Raw genomic sequence first — 16,687 nt, forward strand, 5'->3', positions numbered from 1 at the left:
CGCCACTTTCTTCATCACTTCAAGTTGAGTATTTTGTGGCCTGTTATAATTTGGCTCATGAATTTTCTTATTTCTCTAATTCCACATCTTCCAGCATGCTATAATGAATATATCCATCCAATTCTGATTATGGTCATGCCCTAATTGTTGTTGTATGTTCATATCCATCCATTCTTCTCTATTTGCTTGGAAGAAAATATGTAATGCACTTGGCCGAATGAGCTGCGCCCAAGTACTGGAGACTTTGGGGCAGTCCCTTAGAGCATGAAGAAGGTCTTCTTGATGGTTTTGACACAGCTGACAATCTCCTCTACTTACAAACATCCTTGCCTTTTTGTGATTAGTGAGTATTCGGTTATGCTTTGCTTTCCAAATAAAGATCTTTGCTTTCTGCGGTCCTTGCCACTTCCAGATTTTACTCCAGATTGTGGTTGTAGATTTGGTCCAATTTGCTAATGCTTTGTACGTGCTGGCGACAGAGAAATCCCCATCATCCGAGTGCATCCATCCAATTCTGTCCGCGCCATTTTTCTTGTTTGGGGGGAAGCGCCAAAATCTTCATTGTTGTTTCCTCTGGGAGGTAATTTTTTAAACTGTCTCTGTTCCAATTTCCATCTCTATTTATCCATTCACTAACAGTGCTTTCTATGTTTGTTATGTTCATAGTTGCTATGTTAAGAAGGGAGCCCTCGTTGTTCACCCATCTCTCAGTCCAGAATCTAGTTGTTGTTCCATCTCCAACGAATTTCATTGTGTGCTTCTGGAATGTTGGCCAAATCTTCAAAATTTCCTTCCACAGGTTTGAATATACTTTTCTAGCAGTAGGATTGTTTATGTTGCTGTCTCCATTGCAATACTTTTGGATTAGCACTTTTGCCCAAAGCGAGTTAGGGTTCTCCTTTAATTGCCAAATGATTTCCATTAAAAAAGCATCATTCATCAAACTCAGTCTCCTAAATCCCAATCCTCCCTCATGTTTAGGTGTGCACATAGTTTTCCAGTTGATAGCATGCCATTTTCTCCTCCGATCTTCATCTCCCCATATAAAGCCTCTCTGTATTCTTTCTATTTCATTACAGATACTCCTTGGTACTCTCTCATGTTGCATTTCAAAATTAACACTTGGGCTTATTGCTGATTGTGCCAATGTTATTCTGCTCGCTAGTGATAGGCATTTTGATTTTCACCCTTTTAGCTTTCCTTGCACCATTTCTAGAACTGCTTTGTAATTTTTCTTTCCCACTTTGTTGTTGTTAATCATAGCCCCCAGGTATCTTCCAAGAGCTTAATTCTCCTAGAATTCTATTTTTTCCTTGATGCTTTGCTTGATTTGCACTGGAGTGTTTTTAGAGAAAACTATTGATGATTTTGTCGAATTGATCTTCAAACCAGTAGCTTTGCAAAAATTTTCCATTACTCTGTTTATTACCTCCATTTGGTGTGTTGAAGCATCAGCAAACAACAGCAGATCCTCTGCGAACATTATATGAGAAATTTTTATTTTCTCTCTTTCCACCGTGAAAAGGATCCAATGTCCATGATTCACCTCTTACTCTATGTACTGTGACAGTTTATCCATGCAAATGACAAATAGGTAAGGAAAAATGAGGTCCCCTTGTCTAATTCTTCTGCTAGGACTAAAATTTTCTGTTTTGCTGCCATTTCATAGGATGTTGTAACTGATTGATCTAACCTCCTCCATAATGATGTGGATGATTTTCTCAGGGAGCTTTAGTTCTAGGAGCCTTTCTTGAATAAAATTCCAATTGATTGTATCATATGCTTTTTCAAAATCGATTTTGATCGCCATGTAGTTCTTCTTCCCTTTCATTTTCTTCATAGAATGCATTACCTCCTTTGCAATAAGGATGTTATCTTGAATCTTTCTACCTGGTATGAAACTTGATTGATGTGGACTAATTCTGTCATTTAGGTGAGGTTTGGGCCTTTGCACTAGGATTTTGGTTAAAATTTTAAGCCCGACGTTGCATAAGACTATTGGCCTAAATTGTGTGATGAATTCTGGGTGTTGGAGCTTTGGGATGAGAACTATCAGGGTGGAGTTAGAGTCCTTCAAAAGGGTGGGATTCCGCCAGCAATCCTTGATGTAGTCACACACTTTGCGCTTTAGAACCTCCCAGTTGTTTTTAAAGAAAATGGCTGGAAATTCATCCTCTCCTGGAGCCTTGAGCGAACCAATGCTAAAAAGGACCTTTTTGATCTCCATATCTGTTGGTATCATCTCCATATTCCTGCAGACCAAAGGGTCCAAGTTAGGCATGTTTATATTATCTAACCGTAGCGGAGTGATGATTACCTCTTCTTGGTAAAGTCTTTAGTAGGAATTGATGATGTGATCTTTCAGTTCTTGTTCCTCCTCTATCCAATTTCCATTAGCATCTCTAAGCTTGTGAATTTTGTTCTTTCTTCTTCTTATAATGGCTTTAGTGGGATAGAACTTTGTGTTTCTATCCCCTTCAACCATCCACTGCTCTCTAGATTTTTGGAGCCAGAGAGCTTCTTCTTTGTCAAGAATGTCTTCTGGTTCTCTTTTTAGGTTTGTTTCCAAATTATCCAGAAAAGGGTTTTTCCCGTAGCTAATACTTTTTTGGATGCCATTGATTCTGTTTAAAAGTCTTCTCTTTGTCTTGAAGATATTTCCGAAGACCTCTTTGTTCCATTTACTTAGATCTTTTCCGAGACTGTTGAGATTTTGAATGAACATGCTGTCCTCTTTCCAATGTTTTTTCAAAAACGGCCTGAAATCCGAGTGCATTGACCACATAGCTTCGAATCTGAAAGGTCTGCCATTCCTGCAATCTGTTCCTTCATTTTTCGTTAACAAAAGAGGATGGTGGTCAAATTTGGTTCTAGGCAGGACTTTGACAACCGCTTCTTGAAATTTGGTTCTCCACGAGGGATTAGATAGAGCCCTATCCAATCTATTGAAAACTTTGTCGTATCCTTTCCATTGTGGCCCTCTCTAGGTAAACCTGGATCCTATAAATTCTAGATCTACTAATCCGCATCTATCGATCCAATTAGCAAAGTTTCTGCACATTCTAAGATCAATTGGTCTGCCACCTTTTTTCTCAGTGCCATCTTTTATCTCGTTAAAATCTCCTATTAACAGCCAAGGTTCTCCCATGTTTCTTGTTATTCTTTCAATATTCTGCCAAATCACTCTTCCATTGTTTGGTTGTGGACTCGCATAAACCGCTGTGAGGTACCAGGGATCTTGGATGTGATGCTGCACTCTTGTATGTATGAATTGCTGGTTAGATTCTAATGTTGTAATAGAGATACTGTTGTCCTTCCAGCATATTCAAATTCTTCCTATAAAACATTGAGCTTCCTCAATAATGAAATTGTTGAAATCAGCACCTTGAATAATTCTTCTAGCATTATTACCGCTAGTTTTTGTTTCCAAGAGGATCACAATGTCAGAATTGTATTGTCTTAAGAATTATTTTAAGGTGCGTCTAAAAGCACAACTAGCCGCACCTCTAACATTCCAAGACATTATAATCATTAAAACCCTTGGAAGGAATTAGTTTAGCTGCATATCCGCAGCTGTGTCTTTCTCTCTCTCACTAATTCTGGGAGTTTCACACTCCACTCCAATTATCAGGTCTTCTATCTCCTTTTGCATGTCTATTTCCATAGGCACATCAGATCTCTGTTCTAGCTCTCTAAGGTCTGGTGGTTCTTCCTCCTGCACTTTATGGTATTCTTGCTCTTTGTTGTTGGTTGTTTGAAAATTTTGATTTTGCGTGTCGTCATTAGCTGCCTTCCAGTTCTCCTTGTATTTAACTATGTTGTTTTCCTTGATATTCTTGCTGCTTTCTCCCTTGTAAATCACTTTCTTTGTGTTGTTCTGATTTTTTCCTACTTGTATTTGCTGATTTTGTGCTTGAGTCAGTTCTATCTGGTTGTTCTTGTTTTTTGTTGTGTTGTTCTTTTCAATTTGATTCTTGTTTGGTTGTTTTGTCTCTTTTTCTTTGTCTCTTTGCTTTTGTTCTTTCTCCTCTTGTGCTGCTTTTTTGTTGTTTTCTGACTCTTTTTCCTCCTCATTCTCCATTCCACTTTCATTTAGCTCTTCTATTTCTAGCACACTATATCTTGACTTATTATTTTTCTTACTTTCTTTCTCTTTGGTGTGGCTGGCACCAACTTCCTCTTTGTTCATTTTCTTCCTCACTCTTCTTTGCCTCTGGATTATCATCCATGGGCCGTACTTATCTGATTCCTGGTTCATTGTGGCTTTATTTCTTTTTGCTTTCTCTAGTTCATTTTTCCCTGCTGCTTCTTGAATTACTGCTGCTGTTTTCATATTTTTTGCTGCTTGTTTTTCCTTCTCTTCTTTCTCCTTTTGTTGCTGCTCTTTTGCCTCTTTTAATTCCTTCCAAATATCGCAATTTTTCTATTCATGGTCTACTTTGCCATATGTAAAGCAAATTTGGTGAATGCCCTCATACTCAACTTGATATTCCTTTCCATTTACCATATATCTTCCTAGCAGTGGCTTAGCTAAGTCCACCTCCACGCATAGCCTTGCGAATTTTTCTCGACAGAGATGCGAGGTGTTGTAATCCACTTTACAGGTTCTGCCTATAAGGTCACCTATTTTCCTTAGAATCTTTTCATTGTAGAGTTCGATGGGAAGGCCTGGAAGTCTAACCCATGCTGTGATTTTGTCAATCGAGGTAAGAATGAGGTTAAAGTTTGGCTCCCAGAATCTTAAAGCCAAGTAGTGATCATATATTTTTCAAGGACCATCAAGGAGAGCATGATCGAAGTCATCCTCAGCATAAAACTTTACCAGGTAGAAGTCATTGCCAATGTCTATGACATCCACTCCACCAAATCTGCCCCACATCATTTATAGCCTCATTTTTCATTGCTGCATATCCAATCTTTCTCCCCATGAGTTTAACAATTAGGGATTTTCACCATGGCTTTCAGAGTTCTCTTTTAGCATTATCATTTATAACAATATTGAACAGACCGTCTCCCATATCCACAAGTGATATGTCTTCTTTTTTTTTTCCTTACATCTTTTCTTGGTTCTGATGTTTCAGGTATTTTCTCCTGGTCACTCATCAATTCTTCATTTTCAGTCTCTGATAGGTCTTCATCGGATGTTGCTCCAGCTCCAGTAACCATGTTCGCATAGGACCTCGTTCTCTGATTCTCTACTTTATCTTCTATCCAATCTTCATGACGAAGGACAAGCACTTGTGTGCCTGAGAACCCATCTTCCCCTTTTCTAATCTTTTTGCTGTTCCTTGCTTGGTTCTCATGTTCCTGTGGTGGTCGGGAGTGCTCATTGGGGGCCCTTTCCAGCCTATTGTTGCCGGTCATGGGCGATGATGGCTGTTTGAAACGTTATGTTGTGCAGAGAAAAAACAGGGGAGGTGCTAAATAATTTTCTTCGTATAAAAAAGAAAGTCCAACGTTTTTTTAATATCTTCTATATTAATTAACTTTCGTAAAAACCGTTTTTGGTCATGATAGCACTTATTTTTGGACCTAACCTTTATAAACACTTTACTGTTACAATTTTATGGCCCATTGTAATCTTTTTGGATCACGAAAAACCAAACTCTCTAAGCAAATTTTTGGGCGGAAGCTGGTGCCTCTAGAAAAAGTAGGAAGTGTATCCCTCTCTGTATACTAATTTTAGAAGTTATCTAAGTCATTAAAATAAAACACTATTTCAACTCTTTTCTTTTTATTTTTTAGTCACATTTTAATATATGTACTAACATAAAAACTAAATTATTCAAAATACTATTAAAAATATTTAAAGTATCAATAAAAAAATATAATTAAATTAAGTACATGAATAATTAAACATATGCCAAAATTTAAATATATGAAATAACTGAATTGATAAAATATTATTATTATTATTATTATTATTATTATTATTATTGTAATAATAATAATAATAATAATAATAATAATAATAATAATAATAATAATAAACCATTCATATATTTTTTAGTATTAAAACAGGATTAAAAATCTGCCATATACATATTTTGGTCATTTTAATATTTATTTTTTTTGGACTTTGGTCCAATATCTAATATTTGTAAGAAATATTTAACACTTATAAAAAAAGTTATTAATCTAGTTAATAAATTACTATTTTAATTTAAATCATTTACATAAAATATAATAAATAAATAATTAAAATGTATTGAATTAAAAATTAAAATTTATTAAATTAATAAGAGCATAACACTTTAAAAATTACAAATTTAAATCTCATTCTTAACTTTAATAAAAAAAAAAAAACAAGGAGCACAACACCCGTTAGCATTTAAGGATGACCCAAATTTTTGTTCCCTATTTTAGAGAGTAATATTTAGTTGGTTGGTGCTGCACTCTACTCACAATTAGGGTTTCTTTGAGAGGTTTCGAAATCCTGTGCGGCAGCCATCATGGTGAGTGTCCTTCTTCCTCGCATTTCATTAGATCCGTGCTTGATTATCTATGCGGTTTCTTTGAATAACTGAATTTTCATGTGGATTGAGTAGGTTCTTCAGAATGACATCGATTTGCTTAACCCTCCAGCTGAGCTTGAGAAGAGAAAACACAAGCTCAAGCGTCTTGTTCAGTCTCCTAACTCTTTCTTCATGGTATTCTCTCTCTTATTATCTTTCCCGTTTTTTTTGTTATTAGTTTTTCTAATACGTTTTTATGTCTCTTGTTTTCCCCTGTTTTATTGTTGCAGGATGTGAAGTGCCAAGGTTGCTTCAACATGTAAGTTGGATGATTCTCCCGTTTTTTTGTGTTGATTTTTATTTAGTGATATCTAACTTGCTTCAAATTACTCGAATTAGTTTTAACACGCCAAATTTGTGATTGGATGCAGTACCACTGTATTCAGCCACTCTCAAACTGTCGTGGTGTGCGGAAACTGCCAGACAGTATTGTGCCAGCCAACCGGCGGGCGAGCCAGGCTGACTGAGGGCTGCTCTTTTAGGAAGAAAGGGGATTAAAACGGTGTGACATCCTTTTAGACTGTAAAGTTTTGCTGCTCTAAAATAGGATCAATGCCTTTTGTCTTTGTTTCACAGTTTTCTCTAGAACTTGATGATACCACCTAGCCTTTTCATATTGCATATGGTTTTGGTAGATTTTTAATTTTATCTTTCATGTTGGATTCATATTACTCAGATTCTTCAATGATTGTTATGCATGTGTTGTAGTTCTTTGTGCTTGATTTGTCTTACTTTTGGTTCTTAAAGCTGGACATTACACGTGTTTTTATGCTTTTCTAGGTTAGGTTTTAATCTTGAGGATTGCTAGGAGACTAGCAACTTTTGTGATTTGTAGCCATCAAATAGCCATCAATGATGGTTTTAATGGTACGAGATTGATGTGAGATTTCATCCATTGGCTCATTTTTTTTTTACTGGTTACATACTGGCCAGAATTTAAAAAAGTTGCTGGCCCCTTAGACTTTTCTTATTTATATTTTGGATTTTTTGTTGAACACAAGCAATGTGGATTGCTTGATGATGCGCCTAAGGCCGAGCGCTTCCCTCTTGAGTTAGGGGTGGCGTGGTATATCCACGGGAGAGGGTATTCTTTGTGGCGCACATTTAAGTGCGTAGGCGCACAACAATTCGCCGTATGGTGAAGGGGCTACAGGCCGCTTTGCTGCTTTAGTAATAGCAGTTTGAGCGAGAAGGATTGCCCCATATTTCTTTACAATTTTGGGCTCAAGGTGAAACTTGCCTCTATAGTTAGAGATTTCTTCTTTGTTTGCTTGGCTGCTCTTAAGTTACGAAAAAAATCAGCTTTTCATTCATTCGGTCTTTGTTGAATAACAAGCAGTCTTAGCCTTTGTCATTTTTTTAGGTATAAATGTCAAATGCATGATATGATTGACAAGGTTTATCATGAATATTAAACTCTGGAGTTTTGCTACTCTTAGTTATATCCATAGAATTAAGAATCTCCAGAACATAAAATAAGTCCTTGCCTTATAAGATTAGAATTTACCACTTCAACTATTTGAAAATTTTGATGGTGAAATCCCTAATCTTTCATTACACATCTCAAATATATTAAAATTATTTGAAAATTCATCACTTCTCTAGATTTCTAATTTTTTATTTAAATCATTTTAAATTTAATTCTTTCAGTTGTGGACTTGTTATCATTTTTTCTAGAGAAAATGATAAATCGATCATGGACTTTTTAGTCCGCAGACATTTAACTCCCTGAAGATTTAAAAAGAGTAAAGTATCGTTTTTGTCCCCAACGTTTGGGGTAAGTTCCAAAATTGCCCATAATATTTCAATCGTCCTATTTAAGTTCCTAACGTTCCAAAATGGATTTAATGTTGTCCTGCCATTAGAGATCTGTTAACAGAATTGACGGTGGGACGAAATTATGACGATTTTAAAATGTTAGGAATTTAAATAGAACGAAAAAGTTTGAGACAAAAACGATACATAGAAATAAAATTTAATTTTATCCTTTAATAATATCAATTTTTTATTGTATATAATATTTAATTATTTTTTAATTACATCGAAGTAAATTATTCTTAATCACACTATTTTCATTCTAAATAATTTTTTTATATTTTTATATTAACTTATAACTTTTAAGTGTAAAATTATAAAAAAATAAATTTATTTAGAATGAAAGTAATGTGATTAAGTGTAATTTATTTCGATGTGATTAAAAAATAATTAAATATTATATACAGTAAAAAATTGATATTATTGAAGGATAAAATTAAATTTTATTTATATGTATCATTTTTGTTAACGGATCCCTAACGGTAAGGCAACATTGAGTCAATTTTGAAACGTTAGGGACTTAAATAGGATGATTGAAACGTTAGGGACAACTTTAGGACTTACCCCAAACGTTGGGGGACAAAAACGATACTTTACTCATTTAAAAATATATTAAAGTCTGCGACCTCTTCAAAATTTGGACATATCGATTTCTGAGTCTAATTTGTTCAATTTTAAAAAATTTTTCACGTGTGCATCCGTATCAACTAGATCAGTACAACGGGAGTTACGTTTGATTTTTTTGCTGAGAGATGTGATCAAAAGTAGTAGTATTATGAAAGAAGTTATTTTTTCAACTTCTCTATAAACTCCTAAGTAGCTTCTTAAAAAGTTGCAATTTAATAGATTAGTCATATAATAAATACTGAGAGTTGACGGATTCCTCATTGACTAATCATTAATTCTACAAGTATTTAAATCATACCCAATATCCATTCAACTAGCACCCTAGGGTATTAGGTGTCCGAAATCAAAGTATAATAAATACATTGTTAATTACTATAATAGTCGCGGGTTAAAGGAAGCTCTGTTACCATGTTCATCTTGAGAATATCCTATTGACAAATATGCGGTAATTATAACCATTAGGAATTCTCAGAGTGAGTCAATTCAATGATCATATCTCTATATGCACCATTTATATATATAATGTAATAAATGAGATCTATTAATCTTCATCCAATGAAGACCATATTATATATATATATATATATATATCTTTCCGGATTATTAATGTCCTTTTTAATAATCCTATGACCAAGAACAATTTAGATTAAATTATAAAAGATTTATCTCTTAATATTATGATCACTATCACAATGATAAATCTATAAATTTAATCAAAGACTTTATTATATTAATATTTTAATATAATAACAATAATAAATTATTTGACACGTGATTGATTGGATTGTGGTCATACTACTTATTTTCAACATTAACCAACATTAAATAATAATAAAATTAGTTCTAACAAGAGTACTAATAACATAGTTGACAAAGCATGATCACTGAAACTAACCTTGTGAAGCAAATGCGCGGCAATATGAATTTTATTCAACCGATTAAGATTTTTTTCTAGGTTAATTTTATCACCACTCATTTAAATTTTTTTTTTTTCAAACCACAACACAAGATTTTTAACTGCTGACAATTTTTTTCCCCACCACCAATTTTTTTTTATCTCTCTTTCACTCCTACTGAATCTGCGACTTGGTTCCCTCCCCCTTCTCCCCTTTCATATTCAACCAAAACCAACATCTCTTCCCATGACCATCCAATACATCTAGTGCATGCTCGTACGCGGACTAGCGCTACTAAAATTTGCAGCCTTAACCGATGCTTCTCCATTTCGTAGTCACCAGAAATGAAGTGCCCCATTTCTTGTCCATCACAACAGAGATGCTCCATTTCGCTGTTGCCTCATATGATTTGGTCCACTTCGCAAGCGCCAATAACGATGTTGGCCATTTCGCGTTCGCCATCCTTGAAGTGGATGGTTAATCCTTCACTTTGCCATGACAGTATCCTTTCGTTGGCGCCTCTCGTAAATTGACGGCATAACCCATTTTGCTGGGTATGCGCATTTTGATTATAGTTTCCATTCCTGCGTATTTAAGGAATTAATTTATTTTCTTTATATATATATATATATATAACAATTAAAAACAGCCCAAGTCAAAAGCAATAAATACCTTACTTGAAATAAAACAACCAGTCAAATAGTGACTAAAATATAACTAGTCAAATCATTCGTCATGGGCCCTTATAAGATATATAGTTGTACTAAAAAAAACGAAGCCATTTGCAAGAGTAACTCAGACTTGAGCAAAAAAAAAAAGACTCGAGCAGATTTTGCATACACAGTGAGAACATAATGGCCGCTATCATTACCGACCCTTTATTTTTCAACACCAATGCTTTGAGCTCGGTATGCAAATTAAAGACAATTATGTAGATAACTGCTGTGTCCACTTTTTCTTAGGTTAAATATAGTTTACTTTTAATACCTATCATTTTCATTTTCATTTTCATTTGTATTCTCCCCAACATTTTTTTGGGGTCTTTCACTCTTTCCCCACCAAATTTCTATGTTGCTTTTTTTTTAACCTTTTTTTGGGGGGGGGGGGGAGGAAAACGGGCAGCCGAAAAAGGTTATCTTTGTCTTTTTGATGGTGACAAAAAACCTACTTTTTTTTCACTTCCCTTGTTTTTCTAAAAGTGAAATCTAAGCCCAACGGAACCTAAGATACTATCATAATACTAAGATAGATCTCCCCAAAGCCACCGATAACAACCAAGTTTATACCTTGTCACCTTGCTAAATTAATGTTGAAATCGTTCAAGAAAAAAATATTGATGTGATACACAAACCTATAAAAATAGATTTATGTCGAAGAAGGAAAGACGAAAAAAAAAAAAGATATTGAATACAGCAAAATTAACTATCATATTTTTCATTCAAAAAAGAAAAAAAGCATGAGTGTGGGGAATGGGGAATAGGGAAAAGAGTTGAAATGAAGGTCGAAAATGTTAAAATAATATCCACAAAATTAATTTGTGGCATCCCCGGCCGCTTTATTCCCGGATCTCAGAAATTCACATGCTTGCATTTAATCTGCACTTTCTTAGCTACGTCCTTTCTCAATTCTGCTCATTAATTTAATTTACAAACCCCTTCTTCTTATTATTATTTTTTTCAATTTTAGTTTCAAAGTAATACTACTATATGGATGATACTTACGTCAAAGGAATTTAATCAATACATATGGATGACACTTACGCATCAGTTAGAGATATATAGTTCTGTGATAATTTAGTAATAACCCCGTGACTTGAAGCATAAACCTGCTTCCAGGGGACATAATTGATGATTTGTTTATTTCAAAGGGAAGAATATATAGTTGATGGTTAACTCTAACTAATAATAGTAATCGAATTTGTTCCCGATTCTTTTTAATGTATGTTCTAATAATTTTATAAATATTTCAACAATATATTAGATCATTTTAAATTTTTGATGTATTAACCGCATAAATTTTTTTATATATAATTTAATTATATTTGTTTAATATAATTACTTTTATTTGTCGATACATATGTGCATGTAAAGTTGCTTTATATTAATATTGTATCAGAATTTAATTTTTATTTTTAGTGACCAAAATATTATTTCTTCTTTCTGGATTTATTTTGTTAAAAATTAAATTTTTTTAGGACAAAATAATAGTGAAACCGTGAATTAAAATAAGAAAATAGTAAATGAATGAATGAAAAAAAAAAAAAAACCAGAAAGTTTGGAGTGAGAGTTGTTCGAGCATTTGTAGGCGAGGTTGTCGGAAAGGGTGAGGAGCGAAGCATTGTGATGTTTGGAGGGAAGAGAGAGAAACGAAGAAGATGCCGCTGTTTCTCACTCTTCTCCTCCTTATGCTGTTGCTTCTTCTCCTCTCCATTCTCTTCTTCGTCTTCAAGCCATGGCGCTTTTTTCTCCCTCTTTCCTCCTCCTCTTCCCCCTCCTCCTCCACCTCCATCAAGGTTCAATTCCATTTATATGAATTTGACATCTTATTCGTAATAAGTGCAAAACATAACATTGCATGCCACCTGTTTGATCCAATGATTCTGTGTTCATTCATGCACTTTTCTTGATTCCACTTGTATATAAATATGAATACTGTTGTATTTGAATGTTCCTAATTATGATTTTGTGGTCAATTTGATCTATTATCTGTTGTTTCAGTTTGCATTCTCAAAGCCTTGATTGGATCTTACTTTTGCATTTTCAGGCTAGTGAGCTGGAGAGGCCTCTTCTTTCAGCTGATGACATTCAGGTTTCACATAATCAGACCAATGAATTTCCCTTAGATTATGATCCTGAAGGTGCTTGCTCTCCCAACCAACTTCATTTTCGCGTCCCACAAAACGATTCACTTGTTCAAAAGCAAATTTCTCTTCCCTCTAATGTGCCTCTAGGTAGTCTTACTTAATTACCACCATTGCAGCTTTTGGTACATCTTTTGTTCTTATCATTGTTTTCTGCTTTCTTGATCTGTTTTATTGCAAAGTCTTTATAGTGTAGTGCCCTATTAATTGTCTCCAGGTGATAGCTTGGTTTTAGATGTAATTCATGATCATTTGGAAGATGTTGATGCTACTGGTCAAACACTTGTATTTCCCCCAGCTCAATTTGTTGAAACTCCAAAGCATAGAAGATCAAACTTTGAAAGTGACAGACTGAAAGACTTTGTGCAAGGAGATATCTCTGATCAAAGTAATTTCTTAACACTTTTTTATCTATCAGGGTTTATCTCTAAATGTATTTGCATTGGCTGAAATATGCGAAACATGTCATCATATCTTTTTTTAGAAGTACAGGAAGTTGCCTCACGCTGGAGGTTAATGATGGTCCTTCTCGTGGACTTCGTTGTTCTGTACAGTCAACAAATACCTCTCGTCTACCACTAACCTTGGGAAGAGTTTCTCCAAGTGATTTGTTGCTAAATGATTCAGAAGTGTCAGGAAAGCATGCTCAAATAAACTGGAATGTGGATGTAGGTCGCTTTTCTGTTCTTGGAGACTTCCATTTGAATGTTTTCTATATGTATACAGCGCAATAATAATTATTAGATTGAATTTTTCAGAAAATGAGGTGGGAATTGGTAGATATGGGTAGCTTAAATGGAACACAGTTAAATTCTCAGCCAATCAACAATCCAAAGACTGGAAGCAGGCATTGGAGTGATCCGGTGGATCTTGCTAATGGAGATATCATAACTCTTGGAACAACATCAAAAGCAATTGTAAGTATTATGCCGGAATCTCCTTTACACGATGCTCTTATGTCTATTTTTACATATGGAGCTCATGAATGAAAATTTTCCACCCTTTTCACCTTTCAACAAAACATACCATAAGTTATTTTGTTTGCTTGGAACTATTATTCTCTTTCACACACAGATACTTGGAATGCTATGCTATTGTGGTTAAATTTGTGTGCTCTTATAAAGTCTTATGTGACTTTAATGCATTGCAGGTTCATATTACTAAGCAAAATCAGCAGCATATTCCCTTTGGGGTGGGTATGGCATCAGATCCAATGGCTTTGCGTCGAGGAGGCAAAAAGCTGCCTATGCAGGATGTTTGCTATTATGAGTGGCCTCTGCCTGGGTTGGATCAGGTTTGGGACTTATTCATAATACTCATTCAATTAAGGTTTCTTTTACATTTTCTTTTTTACTTTCTCACTTCTATTCACAAGAGTTATCTAATTTAACCTGCCTATGTTCCCAATCTGCAGTTTGGAGTGTTTGGCATTTGCGATGGGCATGGTGGAGATGGGGCTGCCAAATCTGCTAGCAGGTCAGTATTTTTAACTTTTTACCTATTCTTGATTGCTTCTTCTATGTTCTTTCCTCAACTTATGAATGTAAAGAAAACTTGCAAACCAAGATCAGACCAATAAAAAGAATTTTTCACAGAAGGTATTGCTTAATATTCAATTTTCCAACAACTTGCATTAATATTTATCTTTTTAACTTTTATGGAACATGCATGATTGACGATTGTTATGGATCTAATAATTGATGCATTACTTATTTCTTTTTCTTTCTTTCTTTTTCTTCTGTTGTTCCTTGTTTCAGACTTTTTCCTGAGATAATTGGCAATTTATTATCAAATTCATTAGCACGAGAGAGGGTTTTGTCACTTCGTGATGCTTCAGAAATTCTTCGAGATGCATTTGCTCAAACAGAAGCAGGCATGAATCACGATTGTGAGGTATTCTCCTCTGATCTAGGAAACATTTTCTTTTTTCTTCGTGGATTGCTTTACCAGTCACTTTTATCAGTTTATGTTTTATAGCTTTTAATGACGAACACTTTGCAGGGATGCACAGCAACAGTGCTTCTGGTGTGGGTTGATGGTGATAAAAATCTTTTTGCACAATGTGCGAATGTTGGAGACTCCACCTGTATCTTATGGTATGTATTATAATTTTGTCTAGTAGTAAGCTGTTGTGACTATACTTAATGTTTGTATGAAACTCATTATAATTTATCTTTGTTAGTGTTGATGGCAAACACATTAAGATGACAGAAGATCATAAGGTAGCTAATCATTCGGAAAGACTTCGAATTGAAGAGACAGGAGATCCATTGAAAAATGGGGAGAAACGTCTACATGGTATGAAGGAATAAAACCTTCAATTGTTTTCCCAGAAGAATAGTCCCTTCCATTCTCTTGAGCCAGCAAAATTGACTTGGAAAGTTCCAATTCTGGTTCTCACCCTGATGCAGGTATGAATCTTGCGAGGATGCTTGGGGACAAGTTCCTGAAACAGCAGGATTCACGGTTTAGTTCAGAGCCTTATATAAGTCAAGTCATGCATATTGATAAAGCATGCAGACCATTCGCCATTCTTGCTAGGTGATTTTTGTTTCTGACATATGCTTTTGTTTTAAATGGCAACATATATCTTTGTGAAACCATTGTTCACTGTCATTGAATATTGCACTCTTTTTTCGTGGAAAGTATTAGGCTTTATTGTATGATCATTTTTTCATATTGAATATAAGTAACTTTGGCATCTGTAAATGTACAGTGACGGGTTATGGGATGTGATCAGCATGAAGAAGGCAACTGAACTAGTTCTTCAGGTTTCGATAAAAAGAATACTTGAATGTTTATAGTTCAGTCTTTTTCTTACCATCAACTTGTTCTAACACTTCTGCTTTCCTTTCTGAATTGCACAGATGAGGGAGAGATATGCAACGGATAGAGAGAAATTTGCAGAAAGAATTGCAAATTCCTTGTTGAATGAGGCTAAAACACAAAGAACAAAGGATAATACCTGTGTAATTTTCTTAGATTTTGATACTTGTAGAGTTGAATCATAGTGTGAATTATAAATAGTGTTATAGCAATAGTCTTATATCATTTTTGTCCCCGGAACATGTTCCCTTCTCGGTTCTACCCAAGCTTATCGCATAGAAATAAAAAAAAGTTAGGTTGCTATGGATTCAAGTAGGTATACTTCAATCAGAACTAAGTATGAACAAGGTACGAAGTTGTTTTAAAAATTAGGATGTATGGAATGATACATTGCAGAGAAATACAAAAATCATAAATAAAAAAATGTCGTCAAATTATGGTGTTAACAAAAATAGATTTGCCCCTTTTTGGTTGTGCTTGTTGGAACATTATTGTTTTCAGTAAAAACGATGTTTGTTTACATGGAAAATTTAAAAATAATTTAACGTTTATGTGCTACAATTTTGATCCTAAAGAACATTGGTTTAGGTTCATAAAGTGTTTTTTTTTTTTTAATTTAAAAATAGAAATGTAAAGTCACCAATGTATATTACCAAAAAGAAAAAAGTCACCAATGTATTGGAGCAAAGAGAACCAGTAACAACGACAAGAGCCTTGTACTTCTCAGTTCTCATGCATGTAAACATAACCAAAACCAGAACATGTAAAAAATTCAAAATTGTGTCTTTTACTCTCTTAATTTTCATCTATTTGAAATGGACGTTGAGACAAAGGATTCACCAAGCAGAAATAATACCGAGAAAGATCTTGTCATCTTGCACGTAAAGGTAAAAAGCAAACCATTGCAATTTGCAAGAACCTTGTGAAAAAGGTGCATTTAGTTAAAAGCGCAGTCAAATAATTATTATATTGGTTATTTTCTAATTAACTATCAGTTAATATTTTTTTTTAAAAATTCTTTCTATTAATTTTTACTCATCTGATATTTTATGAGCTGATTATTAATAATGGTTCTTTTTTTTTTATATATATTATTAAGTATGACATTTTCTTACACACTATTTCTTGGTCTCCAATATCCGATGAAA

At 34.4% G+C, this 16,687-nt stretch overlaps 2 protein-coding genes across 3 annotated transcripts; both read left to right on the forward strand.

The window, feature by feature from the left end:
- Nucleotides 1-6,278: 6,278 nt before the first annotated feature.
- On the forward strand, nucleotides 6,279-7,234 carry LOC112777319 (small ribosomal subunit protein eS27y). Its single transcript, XM_025821666.3, has 4 exons — nucleotides 6,279-6,455; nucleotides 6,549-6,650; nucleotides 6,746-6,774; nucleotides 6,887-7,234. Exons 1-4 carry the CDS (start codon nucleotides 6,453-6,455, stop codon nucleotides 7,011-7,013), a joined length of 261 nt encoding a protein of 86 aa, XP_025677451.1. The 5' UTR covers nucleotides 6,279-6,452; the 3' UTR covers nucleotides 7,014-7,234.
- Nucleotides 7,235-12,016: 4,782 nt separating this feature from the next.
- Nucleotides 12,017-15,991, forward strand: LOC112777571 (protein phosphatase 2C 70). 2 transcript variants are annotated; one of them, XM_025821970.3, is made up of 13 exons: nucleotides 12,017-12,365; nucleotides 12,617-12,803; nucleotides 12,931-13,101; nucleotides 13,206-13,381; nucleotides 13,472-13,630; nucleotides 13,864-14,007; nucleotides 14,128-14,189; nucleotides 14,471-14,606; nucleotides 14,715-14,809; nucleotides 14,896-15,011; nucleotides 15,125-15,254; nucleotides 15,430-15,484; nucleotides 15,581-15,991. In XM_025821970.3, the coding sequence occupies exons 1-13, from the start codon at nucleotides 12,228-12,230 to the stop codon at nucleotides 15,722-15,724; spliced, it is 1,713 nt and encodes a 570-aa protein (XP_025677755.1). In that variant the 5' UTR covers nucleotides 12,017-12,227; the 3' UTR covers nucleotides 15,725-15,991. The 2 variants fall into 2 exon arrangements, with proteins under 2 accessions (XP_025677755.1, XP_025677756.1); XM_025821971.3 differs by having other exon boundaries at nucleotides 12,101-12,365; nucleotides 12,617-12,710.
- Nucleotides 15,992-16,687: the final 696 nt, after the last annotated feature.

The sequence above is a fragment of the Arachis hypogaea genome, chromosome 19 (genome assembly GCF_003086295.3).
Source record: "Arachis hypogaea cultivar Tifrunner chromosome 19, arahy.Tifrunner.gnm2.J5K5, whole genome shotgun sequence".
NCBI lineage: Eukaryota > Viridiplantae > Streptophyta > Magnoliopsida > Fabales > Fabaceae > Arachis > Arachis hypogaea.

Coding starts and splice junctions, on each gene's coding strand:
- LOC112777319 (XM_025821666.3), top strand. Junction 6,651..6,745: donor CTCCTAACTCTTTCTTCATG/GTATTCTCTCTC, acceptor TTATTGTTGCAG/GATGTGAAGTGCCAAGGTTG. Junction 6,775..6,886: donor TGCCAAGGTTGCTTCAACAT/GTAAGTTGGATG, acceptor GATTGGATGCAG/TACCACTGTATTCAGCCACT.
- LOC112777571 (XM_025821970.3), top strand. CDS start 12,228: ATGCCGCTGTTTCTCACTCTTCTCCTCCTTATGCTGTTGCTTCTTCTC. Junction 12,366..12,616: donor CCTCCTCCACCTCCATCAAG/GTTCAATTCCAT, acceptor TTGCATTTTCAG/GCTAGTGAGCTGGAGAGGCC. Junction 15,485..15,580: donor CAACTGAACTAGTTCTTCAG/GTTTCGATAAAA, acceptor TGAATTGCACAG/ATGAGGGAGAGATATGCAAC.